This window comes from Chrysochloris asiatica, unplaced genomic scaffold (genome assembly GCF_000296735.1).
Source record: "Chrysochloris asiatica unplaced genomic scaffold, ChrAsi1.0 scaffold00006, whole genome shotgun sequence".
Lineage (NCBI taxonomy): Eukaryota > Metazoa > Chordata > Mammalia > Afrosoricida > Chrysochloridae > Chrysochloris > Chrysochloris asiatica.
Genome location: NW_006408524.1, coordinates 34,886,454 through 34,904,554, shown reverse-complemented (window position 1 = coordinate 34,904,554; position 18,101 = coordinate 34,886,454). Strand labels below are relative to the sequence as shown.

At 39.7% G+C, this 18,101-nt stretch overlaps 1 protein-coding gene across 1 annotated transcript; it reads right to left on the bottom strand.

Annotated features, from left to right (window-relative positions):
• Positions 1–17,378: 17,378 nt before the first annotated feature.
• On the bottom strand, positions 17,379–17,867 carry FERD3L (Fer3-like bHLH transcription factor). Its single transcript, XM_006832288.1, has one exon. It carries the CDS (start codon positions 17,865–17,867, stop codon positions 17,379–17,381), a length of 489 nt encoding a protein of 162 aa, XP_006832351.1.
• Between the last annotated feature and the right edge of the window lie 234 nt (positions 17,868–18,101).

Here is an 18,101-nt window from a genome sequence, read left to right as displayed (position 1 = left end):
AAAAATATCTGTGTGCAGAGTGTCAACAGTGTAGGCAGAGGTGTGTTGACATGCATTGTCATTTGAGATCATAACAGCCTTGGATAGCAGTCCTCTGCATTAATCCAAAGTTTTGACTTCAGCTCTTTAGTGAACATTGCACTGTTCACTGTTGAACCTTTGTCCTGACAGAGTTCCAATTCAGAACCTTGAGGATACTAAAAAACTGTGAGCATCAGTTTTCCAGCTGTTGGTTGACTTGAAATTTTTCTGGGTCAGCAATTGAGGATGTTCTCATTCCAGCTCTGCCTTTTACTCTTGGGTTTGTAGTGATGAATCCATATCTCATCAGCAGTAACAATTTTTGTTTTTAAAGAAACTTTTAACTTTCTTCAAGAATTGGTCCAAATTTTATTTGCAGATGTCCACATTGACACCTGCACAGCAGTGACCTTGAATGGAAAGTGCTAGTCAGAGAGCGCTGCTAACAGAAATTTTAATATAACTGGAGTGTGGATAAGTTTTGACTCATTCCCGTATATTTCTGAAGTTATCTGTTTTAATTTTAATGGACTTCAGTGATCTAGGCAAATGAACAATGAAATAAAGTATATTGTATGTTTAATAAAATCTACAATTAACAAAACCACTACTTGTCAAATGCTTTTTACTTAGTCACCACATTTTTTTTTTTTTTGCTAAAAAAATATGAACCTGTGTTCAGAATATTTGAAATCGAGTCTGTTTCTTAAGTCAGAACACTTTTTTAAAAAATCAGGAAGCCCTGTATCCTACCATCAACACTCAAATGAACCTCTTTAAGTTGAATGAATATTTTTAAAGAAACAGAATATTAAAGCATTCCCCTTTCAACTTTTTAGATAAAGAGGGAAACTTATCATATAAGAATTGTTAAGTGACTTTGAGTCGGTTCTAACTCATAGTCACCCATAGAGAAAATGCAAAGCTTTTCAGAGAAGCAGCTGGTGGGTTTGAATTTCTGACCTTGCAGTTAGCAATGCAGTGCTTATCCCACAGCACTACACCAAAACTCCATTATAAAACATTGTTGTTGTTAGGTGCCTTCTACTTGGTACTGACTTATAGCGACCTTATACACAGCAGAATGTAACACTGCCCAATCCTGGGCCAGCCTCACTACTGTTGCCACGCTTGAGTCCATCGATGCTGCTGCTTGGCCAATCCATCTCGTTGGGGGGGGTCTTCCTCTTCTTCTATGACCCTCCACATTACCAAACATGATATTCTTCTCCAGCGACTGGTCCCTCCTGACAATATGTCCAAAATATGAGAGACGAAGTTTGGCCATCCTAACCTCCAAGGAGCACTCTGGCAGCATTTCTTCCAAAATGGATCTATTGGTTCTTTTGACAGCCCATGGCCCTTTCAATATTCTCCTCCAACACCATAACTCAAAAGTATCAATTCTTCTACGGTCTTCCTTATTCACTGTCCAGCTTTCCCACGCATATGAGGCTATTGAAAATACCATGGCTTGTCAGGTGCACCTTAGTCCTTAAGCTGACATCTTTGCTCTTTAACACTTTAAAAAGTTCCTGTGCAGCAGATTTGCCTAATGCAATACGTCGTCTGATCTCTTGACTGCTGCTTCTGTGAGTGTTGAGAGTTGATCCAAGAAGAATGAAGTCCTTGACAACTTCAATCTTCTCTCCATTAATAAGAATGTTGTTTATTGGTCCAGTGGTGAGGATTTTTGTTTTCTTTACATTGAGATGTAATCCATACCGAAGGCTGTACTTTTTGATCTTCATCAGTAAATGTTTTAAGTCCTCTTCACTTTCAGCAAGCAAGGTTATATCATCTGCATATCACAGGTTGTTAATGAGTCTTCCTCCAATCCTAATGCCATGTTTATCTTCATAGAACCCAGCTTCTCAGATGATTTACTCAGCATACAGGTTAAATAAGTATGGTGAAAGAATATAACCTTGTCGCACACCTTTCTTAAATTTAAAACATTCAGTGTTCCTATGTTCTGTTTGAACAACTGCCTCTTGGTCCAGGAAAGATTCCTTATGAGCACAATTAAGTGTTCTAGAATACTCATAATTGGCAATGTTGTCCATAGCTTGTCATGATCCACACAATCAAAAGCCTTTGTGTAGTCAATAAAGCACAGGGAAATATCTGATATTCTCTGCTTTCAGCCAAGATCCATCGGGCATTAGCAATGATATATCCCTCATTCCATGGCCTCTTCTGAATCTGGCTTGAACCTCTGGAAGTTCTCTGTCAATGTATGCTTGCAGCCATTTCGGTATTACCTTTAGTAAAACTTTACTCACATGGGATATCAAAGAGATTCTCTGATGATTTCTGCATTCTGTTGGGTCACCTCTCTTTGGAATGGGCACAAATACGGATCTCTTCCAATCAGTCGGCCAGATAGTTGTCTTCCAAAGCTGAACAGAAAATTTCAAAGATCAGCTTGAGATGATAAAGCCAATTATTACAACAAAATGTACAAAGATCTGGAATCAGAAAACCAAAAAGGAAAAACATGCTCAGCATTTCTTAAGCTGGGGGAGCTGAAGAAAAATTTTAAACCTTGACTTTCGTTATTGAAAGATTCTCTGGGCAAATTATTGAATGATGCAGAAAGCATCAAGAGAAGATGGAAGGAATACCCACTGTCACTGTACCAAAAGGAAATAATTACTGTTCAGCCATTTCAAGAGGTAGCATATGATCAAGAGCCAATGATACTGAAGGAGGAAGTCCATGGTTCACTGAAGGAATTGGTAAAGAACAAGGCACCAGGAATTGATGGTATGAAAATTGAAATCTTTCAAGAAAGTTAAGCGGCACAGGAGGCACTCACTCATCTCTGCCAAGAAATTTGGAAAACAACTATCTGGCCAACTGATTGGAAGAGATCCGTATAAAATATTAGATGTAAAAAATCCATTCATTTTTAAACACTAAAACATTAACTTTCATTTAAAACTGACAACTTCTTGTCAAAAACAGACATAAAAATTGCAAATACAACTAAGCCACATAGTACAAAGCTTTTGCATATATAATACATAATCCACTGGTGTCAGAATATAAAAAGTATTTGTGTTAATGAAGAGGATAAAGTCAAGTACCAAATTTTCATAGACTTGAATGGCAGAAATAATATAGCATGCAGAAAAATACACCTTGGGCCAGAATCAAACCTGGGCTCCAGTGTTGTTGTTGTTGAGTGTCACTGAGTCAGTTCTGTCTCCAGGAGACCCTGTATAAGGTTTCTGAGGAGCAGCTGCTCGTTTTGAAACTCTCACCTTGTGGTTCACAGGCCACAGCACCATACCAGAAGTAAGGGGAGAATTCTACCACTGAGCCACTAGTGTCTTTCACTTTGATGGATGAATCAAAACCCAACCAGCTGGTACTGAACCGGGGCCAACTCATGAAGGCAGCGTGTATTTCAGAGAATTGTGCTGCTACCTTTAGGAAGTAGAACTGAAGACTGTTCTTCCAAGGTACTTTTGAGTTAATTTCATCTGACAACAAGAATGTAACTGGGTTTCTATATCTTTCAGAAACGTTTCATCGAAAAGCAGCCTGGTCACCCTATTTCCAAATGAGTTTGCTAAGTGAGTTCTAGATGTTCTGATTTAATGCCAACATTTGTTAGGCTCGCAGAAATACTGAGGAAATCATACCACTTAATCACTATAATAAACAGTACACATTTCAAGATGAATTTGCTAAAAAATAATTTCCAAAGGATTTACCAATTGAGTTATACATTTTTTTCATATTAAAAGATTTATATGTCATTTTTTAAAGGTTAATTTAGAAATGTAGTATTTACAATTGTCATCTTGGTGCATGTAAAATTGTGATGCATATGTAATGAACCAAAACTCTTAGTTTTAAATATCTACTACCATTATTATTATTTTAAACACCATTAGGGAAGCAGTTTACATTGAGCATAAAATGCCTTGCTATTTAGAAGATTCTGATTCATTTCGGGAGAATCAGTACAGAATTATATAATATGTTTAAAATGTTCCCATGAGCCTGTCTAAAAAGCTGAACCCTCATTAGTTGTAGATCTACATTCACCATTGAAATACTTTAAACAGCAGCAATAGCAACACTGACTAAATATTTATTGTGTGAGTTCCCGCGCTAAGTGCATTATATTCTCTCTTATACAAGTTTGTGTTTAGTATTTCCAATTTACAAATAAGGGTTCTATGACCAGAAGGTAATCCAATTTAGTAATTAGCAGATACTCCAAAACAACAAATTCATACCTGAGTATCTATTTGGCCAAGAACATCATCATGGAATAAGGAACTCAAAGTTAAGCACTCAACTCTTGGTTACATCCTTTGGAACAGAGTTAAAAAGTGAGACACAACTTTTATATCAGGACCCGCATAATATCATGCATAAGATTATGATTTTACTTTCAAGAATCACTTAAAGAAAAAATTTTGAAAATGATATAAATCAAGTACTTGTGAATGACTCCTAAAAATTTATGAAAATTTACCTTTTTATGGTAGTTTATAGAAGGAATCTTAGTGTCTCAATAAGTAAGTGCTTGGCAGCTAACCTAAAGGTGTACAGTTCAAACCTACCAGAGACTTTGTGGGAGAAAAAAAACATGGTGATCTGCTCCTGTAGGGATTAAAAACCAAAAAAACCAAAAAACCAAAAAACCAAACCTATTATCATCAAGTCGATTCTGATTCATAGGAACCCATAGGACCCAGTAGAGCTTCTCCTTAGGATTTCCAAGACTGTAAATCTTTAAGGGAATAGATAGCCTCATCTTCCTCCTGCAAAAAGACTATGTGGTTAGCAATCCAATGCTTGGCCAACAGTGCAACCAGGGCTCCTTCCTGTCATGATCACAGCCTAGAAAACCCCACTCTTTTGCATGTGATTGTTATGACCTGGAATTTTATGAAGAATTATTGGATGTAAATGTGATTCAAATCCAACCCAAATCAAACATATTGCCATCACTTCTACCTCCTAGAGACCCTATAGAACAGAGTGAAACTACTCTATAGGGTTTCCAAGGCTGTAAATCTTCACAGAAGCAAACTGCCTTCTCTTTCTCCTGAGAAGAGGTTGGTGAGTTTGAACCTCTGACCTTTCTGTTAGTGGCACAAGCTTAACCCACTGCAATTCCACAGTTTCTGATGCAAACCCATTTCTCTTAAAATCCCAAAACTTACGATTATATCCATTATGCTCATCAAAGGATTTTTGCTTTTTCTCTTCTGGCAGTACTGTACTGATGGTATCTGAGGAAAGCTGTGGCTTTAAAACATCTATAGGAAATTATTCCAAGCTTATTCAACAGCTTCCACCTGAATCTACCAGCCCAGTTTCATTGCAGAATCTGATATATAATAAGCCCAGGTTTACATTCTTGACACTCAGCAAAGATGAAGCACGGTTGCTCACTTTACCAAAAGCACTTGTCTCATAATTTAGGAGACTAGAAGTCATAATTTGGGGCTCTAACTCTAAAGAAAAGCTTTTCTCTCCTTTGGCTCACAATTTGATAGGGAAGTCCCTGTCTTCCTTAATCATCTGTGGGGTCAGAGTTCCTTGGAGATCTCCATGTGTTTTGGCATCAGTCTTCCCTTGTGTCTAGGAGGTTCTCAGCACAGGGACCCTGGGTCCAAAGGGCATGCTCTACTTCTGGGTCTTCTTTCTTGATTGTAGTAGGTCACTCTGAACCCTGATCACCCTCTTTAATCTCTTTTATATCTCAAAAGAGATAGAGTCAAGATAAAATCTAATCCTATCTATTGTTTTCTGTCTTACTAACATACCAAAAAAAAAAAAAAAAAAAATCATGGAGTTGTCTGTCAGACAGAATTGAACTACTTATAGAAAGTTTCTGAGGATTAATCTATCTCTTATGGAGCTGTTGATGGGTTTGAGGCACCGACCTTTCAGCTAGCAACCCAACATTTGAACACACAGCATCTTCAGGGATCCTTTAACATAACAGCTCTAATCCTGCCTCATTAATAGCAGAGATGAGAGGATTTACAACAGGCAGGATAATTACATCAGATTAAAAACTGGAGAATAACTCATAATACTGGAAATCATGTCCCAGTCAAGTTGACACACAGTTTTTGAGGACATAATTTAATCCATAACATTCTCCAACTCTACTTCTACATTCTCATAAAAAAATGTATCCCTTTATCCCAAACCCAAACTTAGTGCAATCAAGCTGATTTCAACTCATCTTGTTATGACACTATAGGACAAAATAGAACCGCCCCCATAGGATTTACAAGTCTGTAAATCTTTATAAAAGCAGACTGCCGCATCTTTCTCTAGTGGAACAGCGAGTGGGTTTGAAATGCCAACCTTTCCGTTAGCAGCTGAGCACTTTTAAGTACTGCACCACCTTTTTGTCCATTTGTTGTTGCTGTTTGTTGTCAAGTGTCATCGAGTCAGTTCCAACTCATAGCAACCCTGTGTACGGTTTCTGAACGCCTGGTGGACTAGAACTGCCAATCTTGCAGTTCCTATCAACCTGGAGGTTTAGTGCTTAGCTTGCAGTGCCACACCAGGAGTTCATTAGCTCCATTTGTTGTTGTTGTTGTAAAATGCCTTGAGTCAGTTCCAACCCATAACAACCCTGTATAGGGTTTCTGAGGAGCAGCTGGTGAGCTTGAACTGCTGACCTTGCGGTTCAAACGGCTTTGCGAATCTGATGCACTAACCCGCAGCACCACACCAGGATTCCATTTGCTGTTGTTGCTGTTGTTATGTGCTGTGGAGTCAGTTCCAACTCAGCGACCCTGTACAGGGTTTCTGAGGCTGTAAATCTTTACGGGAGCAGAAAGCCTCTTCTTTCTCCAGCAGAACAGCTGGTAGTTTCGAACTGCTGACCCTAAGTTAGTAGCCCGATTCGTAACCACTACGCTACTAGAGCTCCTTAGGACTCCATTTAGGAGACTGGAAACCCTTAAAAAACTGACCATAACGGCTCTTTGAGGTCATTTACATTTGTTGACTGCAGGTAGAAATCTCTACAGAACTCTAAATTTTTGTTGTTTAGTGCCATCAAGATGGTTCTGATGCATAGCAAGCCCTAAATAGAAGAGTGTAAAATCTGGCCTTTGAGGGAGCCAGCCTTTTTATGTATTATTTATCATTCACAGAATGTGTTTAAGGTGCTCTTGATCTTTGAAGATTATGCCTGTCAAAGTGATATAGAACTTATATGTAACCACCAGTCTTTTTTAGCAATTCCAGAATTCATTCAACCATCAGTGAACCAATATTCACGAATTGAATTAATTTTTAAGATGGTTCATTGATGACTCAATTTAATTGATTTTTCATCCTTAAGAAATGTTGTATGGCACTGTAGGATAAGCCTTGGATTGGACTGCTAACCACAAGGTCAGTGGTTCAAAACATAAGCCACATCTTGGAAACCCCATACAGGATCACTATGAGTCGGAATCTACTCAATGGCACTTAACAACACACCTTTTGGTATGAATTATACCTCAGTTTAAAGAAAACAGAAATTCTCACAGCTGGACCAATAAACAACATCATGATAAACAGAGAAAAGGTTGAAGATTTCAAAGATTTCCTTCTTCTTGGATCTACAATAGAAGTTCGTGGAAACATCAGTGAAGAAACCAAAGGACATAATGCATTGGACAAATCTACTGCAAAAGACTTATTTAAAGTGTTAAAAAGCTAATATGTCATTCTGAAAATGGAAAATGCATCTGACCAAAGCCATGGTATTTTCAGGGCCTTCATATTTATGTGAAAGCTGTACAATGACTAAATAAGGAAGACCAAAGAAAAATGGATGCCTGTGAGTTCTGTTGTTGGAGAAGAATATTGAAAGTACCATGGACTTTCAGAAGAATGAATACATCTGTTTTGGAAGAAGTATAATCGGAATGCTCCTTAGAAGTGAGGATAACAAGATTGGGTTTCATGTACTTTGGACATGCTATGGATAACATGTTATCTATAACCATGTCCAAAGTACATGAGACACAATCTTGCAGACAATCATGCTTGGTAAAGACTGTTCCAAGAGATAGCATATGATCAAGAGCCAATGATACTGAAGGAGGAAGTTCAAGTGCATTGAAGGAATTGACTAAGAACAAGGCACCAGGAATTGATGGAATAAAAATTGAAATCTCAATGAAGTGAGGTGGCACAGGAGGCACTCACTCATCTATGCCAAGAAAATTGGAAGACAAATATCTGGCTGACTGATTGGAAGAGATCTGTATTTGTGCCCGTCCCAAAGAAGGTGACCAAACAGAATGCAGAAAACATCAACAATCTCTTTGATATCCCATGCAAATAAAGTTTTACTAAAGGTAATACCAAAATGGCTGCAAGCATACAGTGACAGAGAACTTCCCAAGGTTCAAGCTGGATTCAGAAGAGGCCGTGAAATGGGGGACATTGTTGCTGATGTCCGATGGATCTTGCCTGAAAGCAAAGAATATCAGAAAGATGTTTCCCTGTGCTTTATTGATTATGCAAAGGCTTTCGATTGTGTGGATCATGACAAGCTATGGACAACATTGCAATGTATGAGTATTCCGGAACACTTAATTGTACTCATGAGGAATCTGTACCTGGACCAAGAAGCAGTTTTTCAAACAGAACATAGGAACACTGAATGTTTTAAAATTAAGAAAAGTGTGAGACAAGGTTGTATTCTCTCACCATACTTATTCAACCTGTATGCTGAGCAAATCATCTGAGAAGCTGGGTTCTATGAAGAAAAATGTGTCATCAGGATTGGAGGAAGACTCATTAACAACCTGTGATATGCAGATGATACAACCTTGCTTGCTGAAAGTGAAGAGGACTTAAAACATGTACTGATGAAGATCAAAGAGCACAGCCTTTGGTATGGATTGCATCTCAATGTAGAGAAAACAAAAATCCTCACCACTGGACCAATAAACAACATTATTATCAAAGGAGAAAAGATTGAAGTTGTCAAGGACTTCATTCTTCTTGGATCAATTATCAACACTCATGGAAGCAGCAGTCAAGAGATCAAACGACATATTGCATTAGGCAAATATGTTGCACAAGACCTTTTTTAAGTGTTGAAGAGCAATGAAGTCAGCTTGAGGACTAAATTGTGCCTGATCCAAGCCATGGTATTTTCGATAACCTCGGAGCTCTGGTAATGTAGTGGTTACGAGTTGGGTTGCCAACCACAAGGTCAGGAGTTCGAAACTACCAGCAGTTCTGCGGTTGAAAAATGAGGCGTTCTGTTCCCTTAAAGATTTACAGCCTCAGAAACCCTGTGCAGGGTCACTATGAGTCAGAACCAACTCCATGGTACTTAACAACAACAACATATGCATGAGAAAGCTGGACAGTGAATAAGGAAGACCATAGAAGAATTGATACTTATGAGTTATGGTGTTGGAGGAGAATATTGAAAGTGCCACTGGCTGCCAAAAGAACCAATAGATCCGTTTTGGAAGAAGTGCAGCCAGAGTGCTCCTTGGATGCCAAGATGGCCAAACTTCGTCTCTCATACTGTGGACATAATGTCAGGAGGTACCAGTCATTGGAGAAGGATATCATGTTTGGTAAGGTGGAGAGTGAGAGAAAAAGAGTAAGACCCCCAACGAGATGGACTGGCCAAGTGGCAGCATCGATGGATTCAGGCGTGTCAACAGCAGTGAGGTTGGCCCAGGATCGGGCAGTGTTTCGTTCTGCTGTGAATAAGATTGCTATGAGTAGGTACCGATTTGATGGCACCTAACAACAACAACAATGAAAAACATAGGGTGGATTGGCACAGTGGCTGCAACCATGATCTGAAATTGTGAAGATGGTACAGCACTGTGTAGTGTTTTGTTCTGTTGTACCTTGGGGTTGCTATGAGTTGGAATTGATTCAATGGCATCTAACAACAATAATAGGAAGCACTGTGGCTCTGGAGGTTAAGCATTGAACTGTGAACCACAAAGTCATTGGTCATTGGTTTGAGCCCATCAGCTGCTCCATGGGAGAAAAATGAGGGTTTCTGCTTCTGCAAAGGTGTTTTTTTTTTTAAAGCCTTGGAAACCCCATAGGGGGTTGCTGAGTCTGAACTGACTCATTGACACTTATCAACAACAATAAAAACCAATAAGAACCCACTGTTGAAATACTGGTATGAGATTCAAGTTAATGAAAGTATGTGTGAACGGGGCTTTGAAAATGATAAAGTAATAAGAATCTATGAGGCATATTATTTTGATAATTTCTGTCAGCTTCTTGATTTTGCTGATTTATTAAATACTGTTTGTCTTCTGGCAAATTAAGCATGGGATGCTACCAAACACTAGCTATAAAATGTTTAAAAAATATGTTCTTACTTTTTTTTTTTTCCATTTTCTTTTTCTCCTTTAGGAGAAAATATTGTAAGTTTGCAATAATAAAAAAAAATTGGTGTCACAGAGTTGTGGAAATTCATAGGCTTTAGCTGATTGAGACTTGAAGAAGATTTTCCATCTTTCTGGTATTATATTTCTGTCAGTTTGCATTGCTTCTTTCCTTTCCTTCTCCTCCTCCGCCAGGTTTGGTTTTGAGCTATGGATTCAGAGAAACCCCAAAGTCAAAACAAAATGGTCAAAACTGCTGAGTCTTGTTTTGCAACCTTTTTCAGTCCAGTATTCACAGGAAGAGAGGACACTTTCCAAAAATTGGGTCTTACTTCACCCAGAGTGTTGGCAAACTTAAGGAATCTTTGATTGAACTTGGGCCAAGTTATAGATATATAGCAAAATTTCAACAGTTTTCTAGCTGCATTAAAATATAATTAACAAAATAATTTAAAAAGTTGAAATCTAAACATATCGCTGTTGAGTGTGTTCAGACTCATAGTGTCACTGTATGATAGAGTAGAACTGCCTCATAGGATTTCCAAAATTGTAAATCTTTAAGGAAGTGGGCTGCCACATTTTCTCCTGCTTAGTGGGTAGGTTTGAACTGCTAACCTTTCAGCTAGAGTGGTGTACTTAACCGTATGTCACCAGAACTCTTTAATAAATTTATATCACCCTAAAAAGGTAGGACTGATAATATTAATCTGCCATTTGTTTTTAATAAAAAGCAGAATAATAGTCCAATTTATAATTTGTAGTAAATAGAATCTCTTGTGTTTTAAAGTTTGAGATATGTTTAGAAACCACACATGTAAAATGCATTTAAATCTCTTTATTCCCTTTTATGTTTTCTTTAATGATTTGGAATTAAGGAATTGTGTTAAAACACTGTGCTCATAAAGTGTAATCTCAGAATTTTTATAGCTGTGATATAAGCCTTCTAGAATAGTGTTTTCTATAATGGAAATGCTGGCAGATGTGATAATAAACGCCAATCTAACGGTCTTAATTGTATATTCATGCAGGAATTATGCACGCTATCATAAAATTTGCTTCAGTTTCCAGTGCTAATTTTGCCAAAATCTGCTTTAAAAGTAGATCAGCCTGTAGATGGCAAAGACTTCTGATTATTTTTACTTTCCTTGGAAAGTCTAGTTATGTCTTTCAAATATGATTTCATTTCATTTCATTTAGCCCTCTTTTTGGTTTACATGTCTGAATACTAATAGTAACCTGATAGCTATGGGGAACCCAAAGGCAGTTTTCAGTCAGTAAAGAGTGTATAAATAAATCGCCTCCAAGCAACGTTTAAAATGTCTAAAATGATGTTTAGAGTCCAAATGTCCAAATAACTTTAAGATTTCACAAATCAATTATTATAATTTTCCAGAAGCAACTTATGCTGTTAGGTTTTTTTGTTTTGTTTTTTAATTGTGTTGGTGGAAGTTATTGAAAGTCAATATCCAGTGAGACTTCTATCAATGTTGGTGTTCAAGATAAAGAGCAAAGCAAATTTAACAGAGTCTATGCTATAGAAATTTGGAAGACAACTATCTGGCTGACTGATTGCAAGAGATCCATATTTGTGCCCATTCCAAAGAGAGGTGACCCAACTGAATGTGGAAATCATCAACAATCTCTTTGATATCCCATGCAAATCAAGTTTTACTAAAAGTAATACAGAAACTGCTGCAAGCATACATTGACAGAGAACTTCCAGAGGTTCAAGCCAGATTCCAAAGAGGCCGTGGACCGAGGGACATCATTGCTGATGTCTGATGGATCTTGGTGGAAAGCAGAGAATATCAGAAAGATGTTTCCCTGTGCTTTATTGACTGTGCAAAGGCTTTAGATTGTGTGAATCATGACAAGCTATGGACAACATTGCAATGTATGAGGATTCTGGAAAACTTAATTGTGCTCATGAGGAATCTATACCTGGACCAAGAGGCAGTAGTTCGATCAGAACAAGGGAACACTGGATGGTTTAAAATTAAGAAAGGTGTGAGACAAGGTTGTATTCTTTGACGATATTTATTCAAGTTGTATGCTGAGCAAATAATCCAAGAAGCTGTGTTATATGAAGAAAAAAGTGGCATCAGGATTGGAGGAAGACTCATTAACAAGTTGTGATATGCAGATGATACAACCTTGCTTGCTGAAAGTGAATAGGACTTAAAGCATTTACTGATGAAGATCAAAGAGCACAACCTTCAGTATGGATTCTATCTCAATGTAAAGAAAACAAAAATCCTCACCACTGGACCAATAAACAACATTCTAATCAATGGAGAAGAGATTGAAGTTGTCAAGTACTTCATTCTTCTTGGATCAACTATCAACACTCAAGGAAGCAGCAGTCAAGAAATCAAAAGACATAGTGCATTAGGCAAATCAGTTGCACAAGACCTTTTTAAAGTGTTGAAGAGCAAAGATGTCAGCTTGAGGACAAAGGTGTGCCTGACCCAAGCCATGGTATTTTCAATAACCTCATATGCATGTGAAGCTGGAGAGTAAATAAGGAAGACTGTAGGAGAATTGATGGCTTTGAACTATGGTGTAGAAGGAGAATATTGAAAGTGCCATTGGCTGCTAGAATAACCAATAGATGCGTTTTGGAAGAAGTGCAGTCAGAGTGCTCCTTGGAGGCCAAGATGACCAAACTTCATCTCTCATATTCATGGACATATTGTCAGGAGGGAGCAGTCACTGGAGAAGGATATCATGTTTGGTAAGGTGGAGCGTCAGATAAAAAAAGGAAGGATTGGCCAAGTGGCAGCATCAATGGACTCAAGCGTGGCAACAATAGTGAGGTTGGACCAGGATCAGGCAGTGTTTCGTTTACTGTGCGTAAGGTTACTATGGGTCGGTACCAACTCGATGGCACCTAACAACAACAACAACAACATTCTATGGAGTCCCGGTGTGGCACCGTGGGTTAATGCACCAGACTGCGAAGCTGTTTGAACTGCGAGGTTGGCGGTTCAAGCTAACCAGCTGCTCCTCAGAAACCCTATACAGGGTCACTGTGGGTTGGATCTGACTCGACGGCACTTAATAACAACAACAATGCTATGGTTTAGTACTGTAATATAAGTATTGGACTGCAAAGTCAGTATGAACCTCAAAGTCTGAGTTTCAAACTTATCAGTTTCTCCCCAGAAGCCCTGTATAGGGTTACTATGGGTCAGAATCAACTCTATGGCACTTATCAACAACAAACAATAACTAAGCAAAAGGTTGGTGGTTCAAACCCACCATACGCTCCTTGAAAACCCTATATAGGATGGCTATGACTTGGAACCAACTCCATGGCACCTAACAACAACAAAGGCTATTTATTGAAAAACTTAAATTAAAAGGTACATTAAATTTATGGGTCCAACATATTTGTGAGGAACTCCAAATATGCTTAGAAACAATGAGTGTTAAAATGTGGAGAAGCATTGGATTCAAGTTCTGCATGTCCATTATTTTGTCTTATTTGTGTGAATGGTTTGCTTTAAGGAAAAGTCAATTCATTTATCTTTGTCTCTGATAGTTCTGCTTCAATTTTTTTTATTAGTACAATGATTAAGAAAATGCCTTCAGACTTTATATTTTGGATTATCTTCTAAATATCTGAAAAATTTTCAAACCCCCAAATTTACAAAAATCACTGCCATTAAGTTAATTCTTGCTCATGGTAACCTTATAGGGCAGAGTAGTGATGCTTCTTTGGTTTATAAAACTATAAATCTTTACTGAGCATATAGGCTCATCTGTCTTAAATATTTACAAAGACCAAAGCATTTGCAAGGTGGGTGTAAGTCTAGAGATTATTGGGAGCTAGCTTTTCATTTAGAGGCTCTTTGGATATCATTTACTATAATGAAGAAGTATTATTTGTAGGAGTAATAAGTGCCAACTAAAAACATAGGTAATAGAATGGTTAAGAATACGAAGGGGCCAGTTAAGTATGGTAAAGGTCTGTATTTACTCCTCAGGATGTAATGATTTTGATGATCCTTTATTTACATAGTTTTGTTTGTTGTTTTTAAAATATCAAAGATTCCTAAATTTGAATCAGATTTTTTGTTGTTGTTCTTACTTTATCATTGCTTGGAGATTAAAAAAAAAAAAAAATATGTTTTGTCTCCAGAGGGATTTGAAATGGGAAAGGAAGTGGGAAGACTTTTGGTTTGGAATATACCCAACCTACCTGCAAAATGTCAGTACATTTTTAATTGAAAGCATAACAACTGAGTAGATGAAGATGATATTTTGATGGAACCACTGAACACCCTATAAGAAATTTAGAAATCGAATACGGTTTGATGGTGAATTGAGAATTGTATTTTATTAAATTATCAAAGTAAGTAAGACATTATCTTTAAAAACAGACCTGCTGGTTTGGGTAACTGAAAAGTTATTTAAGAAAGCAAGAAGGTAAAAGAGGAAGTCAGTAATTTAACATTATAAATTTGAGATAGATGCCTTTGTCCCATTGTGTTTATTTTGATGAAAGTATGGAAATAAACATATACATTTTTTGGCTTTGTTGTTATTTTTTAATATTTTTCTCTTGCCTGTCTATCCTAATGTTTTTATGGGGGAGGTGGGAAAACCGTGGTGAAAACCTATAATAAAATGAAAGCATTCTCTTCAAGAAGGAAGCAATGTTTCTGAATTTATGCTGCTGTAGAAAAAGAAGTAGGAAGAAAAAGTGTTAGTAGTAAGTGCTTATAAAGGCACTGGGAATCTGGGAAATTCCTGGGTTAGAGTGTGCTCTGGCTGGGTTTTCCTGAACTGTCATCTGATCATATAAGCAGATTATCATCCATGAAAAAATATTTGTAAGAATATTTTTTTGCTGCATCTTTTTTGCTTTCTTTAAAGAAATATCATAGCTCTTCTTTTGTAAGGTACTGGAGTTAATTAAGTAAATTGTGAGACATAAATATAACAAACACTAAGTATTTAGTATCTAAAGTCAGGGGAAGAATATTCATTTTATAGGACCAAGTTAAAGAAGATCCGTATCCAAAAATCTCCCAAATTAAAAAATAAATGGAATTTATATCTACTTAGAAAAAAGACTAGAAGGAAATGGGTGAGAATGCTAAGTGTGTCTTCCAAACGCTTTACAATAAGTACATATTATTTTAATAACATGAATTATATTTCTTAAAGCATGGCAGGCAACAATGTGTGTGCATGTGTGTTTGTGCACGTATGCTCATGTATGTCTGCATAGTGCCAAGTAGTTGCTCTCCTCACAGATTAAAACTCAAGGCGATTCCTTGGCAGAAGAGAATTGTTCTCCATAAGTGACATTCTGGAAGCAGATCATAAAGCCTTGCTGAGTTGGAGCCAGCCGGTTAGTAGTGTAGTCCTTAACTGTTGGCATCATTCAGGGACTCCCAGATTTACAATATTGTTGTTGCTGAGTGTCATGGACCCTGACTCACAGCGACCCTGGATAGTGTTTCCAAGGAGTGGCTGGTGGGTTTGATCCACCGACCTTACAGTTAGCAGTTCAGTGTTTATCCTACAGTTGTTGTTAAGTGCCGTCGAGTCGGTTCCGACTCATAGCGACCCTGTACAGGGTTTCTGAGGAACGGCTGGCAGTTAGAATCATCAACCTTGCTGTTCAAACTGACCTTGAGGTCCACACCACACCAGCGCCACACCAGGACGTACTTTGGGTCTTCTCCGCACCAGTCCGCTCCTCGCTGAAGGATCCCAGTCCAGGTGCCGGCTCATCACCTACAAATTGGGTGGTGGTCCCTCTGTAAGGCCCCACTTCCGCCTCCTCTCTTTCGTAGTAGCTTTGAATAGAGCAAGAGCACTTCTCCTCTAACGCCTTTTTGCTTCTCCCTTGTCCCTAGATGGTATCAGAGTGAGCGCAATTTTCCCTACCTACAGTAAATCTGGAGATTTCAAAGTGCGCGTTCCCGCCGCTCTACTCTAGGGCCCGCCGGAAGGCAGCAGGTAGAAGCCGGAGCGCGATATGCGGGCGTCTTCTGTTACCTCTGGGCACTCCCCGAACACCCGACAACCCCTGGCGTGTCTGGGGAAACCTGGCCACCCTTGGTCGGGGGTCTGGGAGAGTTGCTGGAGGGTACGGAATTCTGTTGCAGGTTCAGCGTGTAAGGGGAAAAGCAGCAATTTATACTGGGGCCAATGCACCAATGAGACGGGAATGACCTTGCTATGTGCTGCTCTGGGTAGTGGTCATCGCGCTTCCCCATCTCACGTAACCGGATCCTCCCCGACTCTCCGAACCAGACCTTCCACCCTCAGAAAAACAAAGAGATGAGAAGAGATGAGAAGGCAGAATGGTGTCCCTTCTCAGCAGTTGCGATTTTTCAACTCATCCCCTCGACTACCCCTTTTGCTTCTCCTTTCTCTGTCCCTCTGCAAGTCCCAGGGGAAACATCGGGAGAATGGGCCCTTGGACACCTTGGGAGACTCTGCACCAATGCACCCTTTGGCTGTCTCTGCTGCGGCACCTCAAGGGAGCCGACCTGGGGGGCCGCTTGTCCTGGCCTTAGGGCCCTCCACGCCTGCCTCTTGGGGAAAGCGCAGCACCGACTCCTGAGACTTTTAAAAAAGTACAATTTTTTATTATTTCTATTTCTTTATATAAAAAAAGTAAGGAGGAATTATTGAACATCATGGAAGCTTCTGAAGATAACTGTTCGCGGAGGGCTAGGCTTAGCAGCTGGCGAGCGCGGCCTTCGAGGGTCCCAGTGGTTGCAGCAAGATCAAACGCCAGGTCTGTCCTGTCCCTGCCTTTATGGAGGCGATCCGGTATTTGTTAACTCTTGAGAGGCCAAGGTGCCAGAGAGCTGTGGAGATGTTACAGTCCCGAATCCAAACTGCAGAAGGCCAGAAATTCTGTCTTGGTGCTCCTCTCCTGCGTTTCATCCTCATCTTCTGCTGGCACCCAGAATCGGAAGTGGCAGACACCCTCCGCCCCCATCTGGACCCCCAATCTCAGCTGTTTGCTTTCTTCTCGCAGCTCTCCAAAAGTTCTGTCATGAAGGAGATGTAGACGATGGCCAGACGCAGGGTCTCGATCCGGGACAACCTTTTCTCATAAGCAAAAGTGGGCACCTTTCTTCGCAGCTGGTCGAAGGCCTCGTTGAGGTTGAACATCCGCTTCCTCTCGCGGATGTTGGCTGCCTGGCGCTGGGCGTAAGTGATCACCCTTTTCCTCTTGGGACGACCCAGCATGGAGGCACCTCTCTCATGCTCTCCCTCCTCCTCCTCCCCCTCATCTACTTCGCCGGCCTCATCCTCCTGGTACCCCTCCTCCTGCACCAACCTCCTGGGTCCTCCCTCTCGTAGTGCAAGGGCTCGGTCCCCAAAGGGGACCCCAGGCGTAAAATCGCAGAGGAACGGGCCCTCCGGGGAGGCCAGGGACAGGTCTGCGACGAAGTCCAGCACTGTTGAGTCCACGCACCTCTCGGGATAGGCCGCCATCGCATCGGCTTGGCCTTGTGTTTCATCGATTTCTCGAAAAATGAGGCGAGGTTGGCGATGGGCTGCTTCTTTAACAGTCTAAAATCTGATGCGGTACCATCACCGAAGGGTCAAGGACTTTGATATTTATAGCTGAGTTGATAACAAGATTAGTCGCACCGGTAGGGAAGGCTCCCGAGCTGATGGAAAAAGACAAGCTTGCGCCAGGAGCCGGGCGGAGGGGAGGCGGGGGTA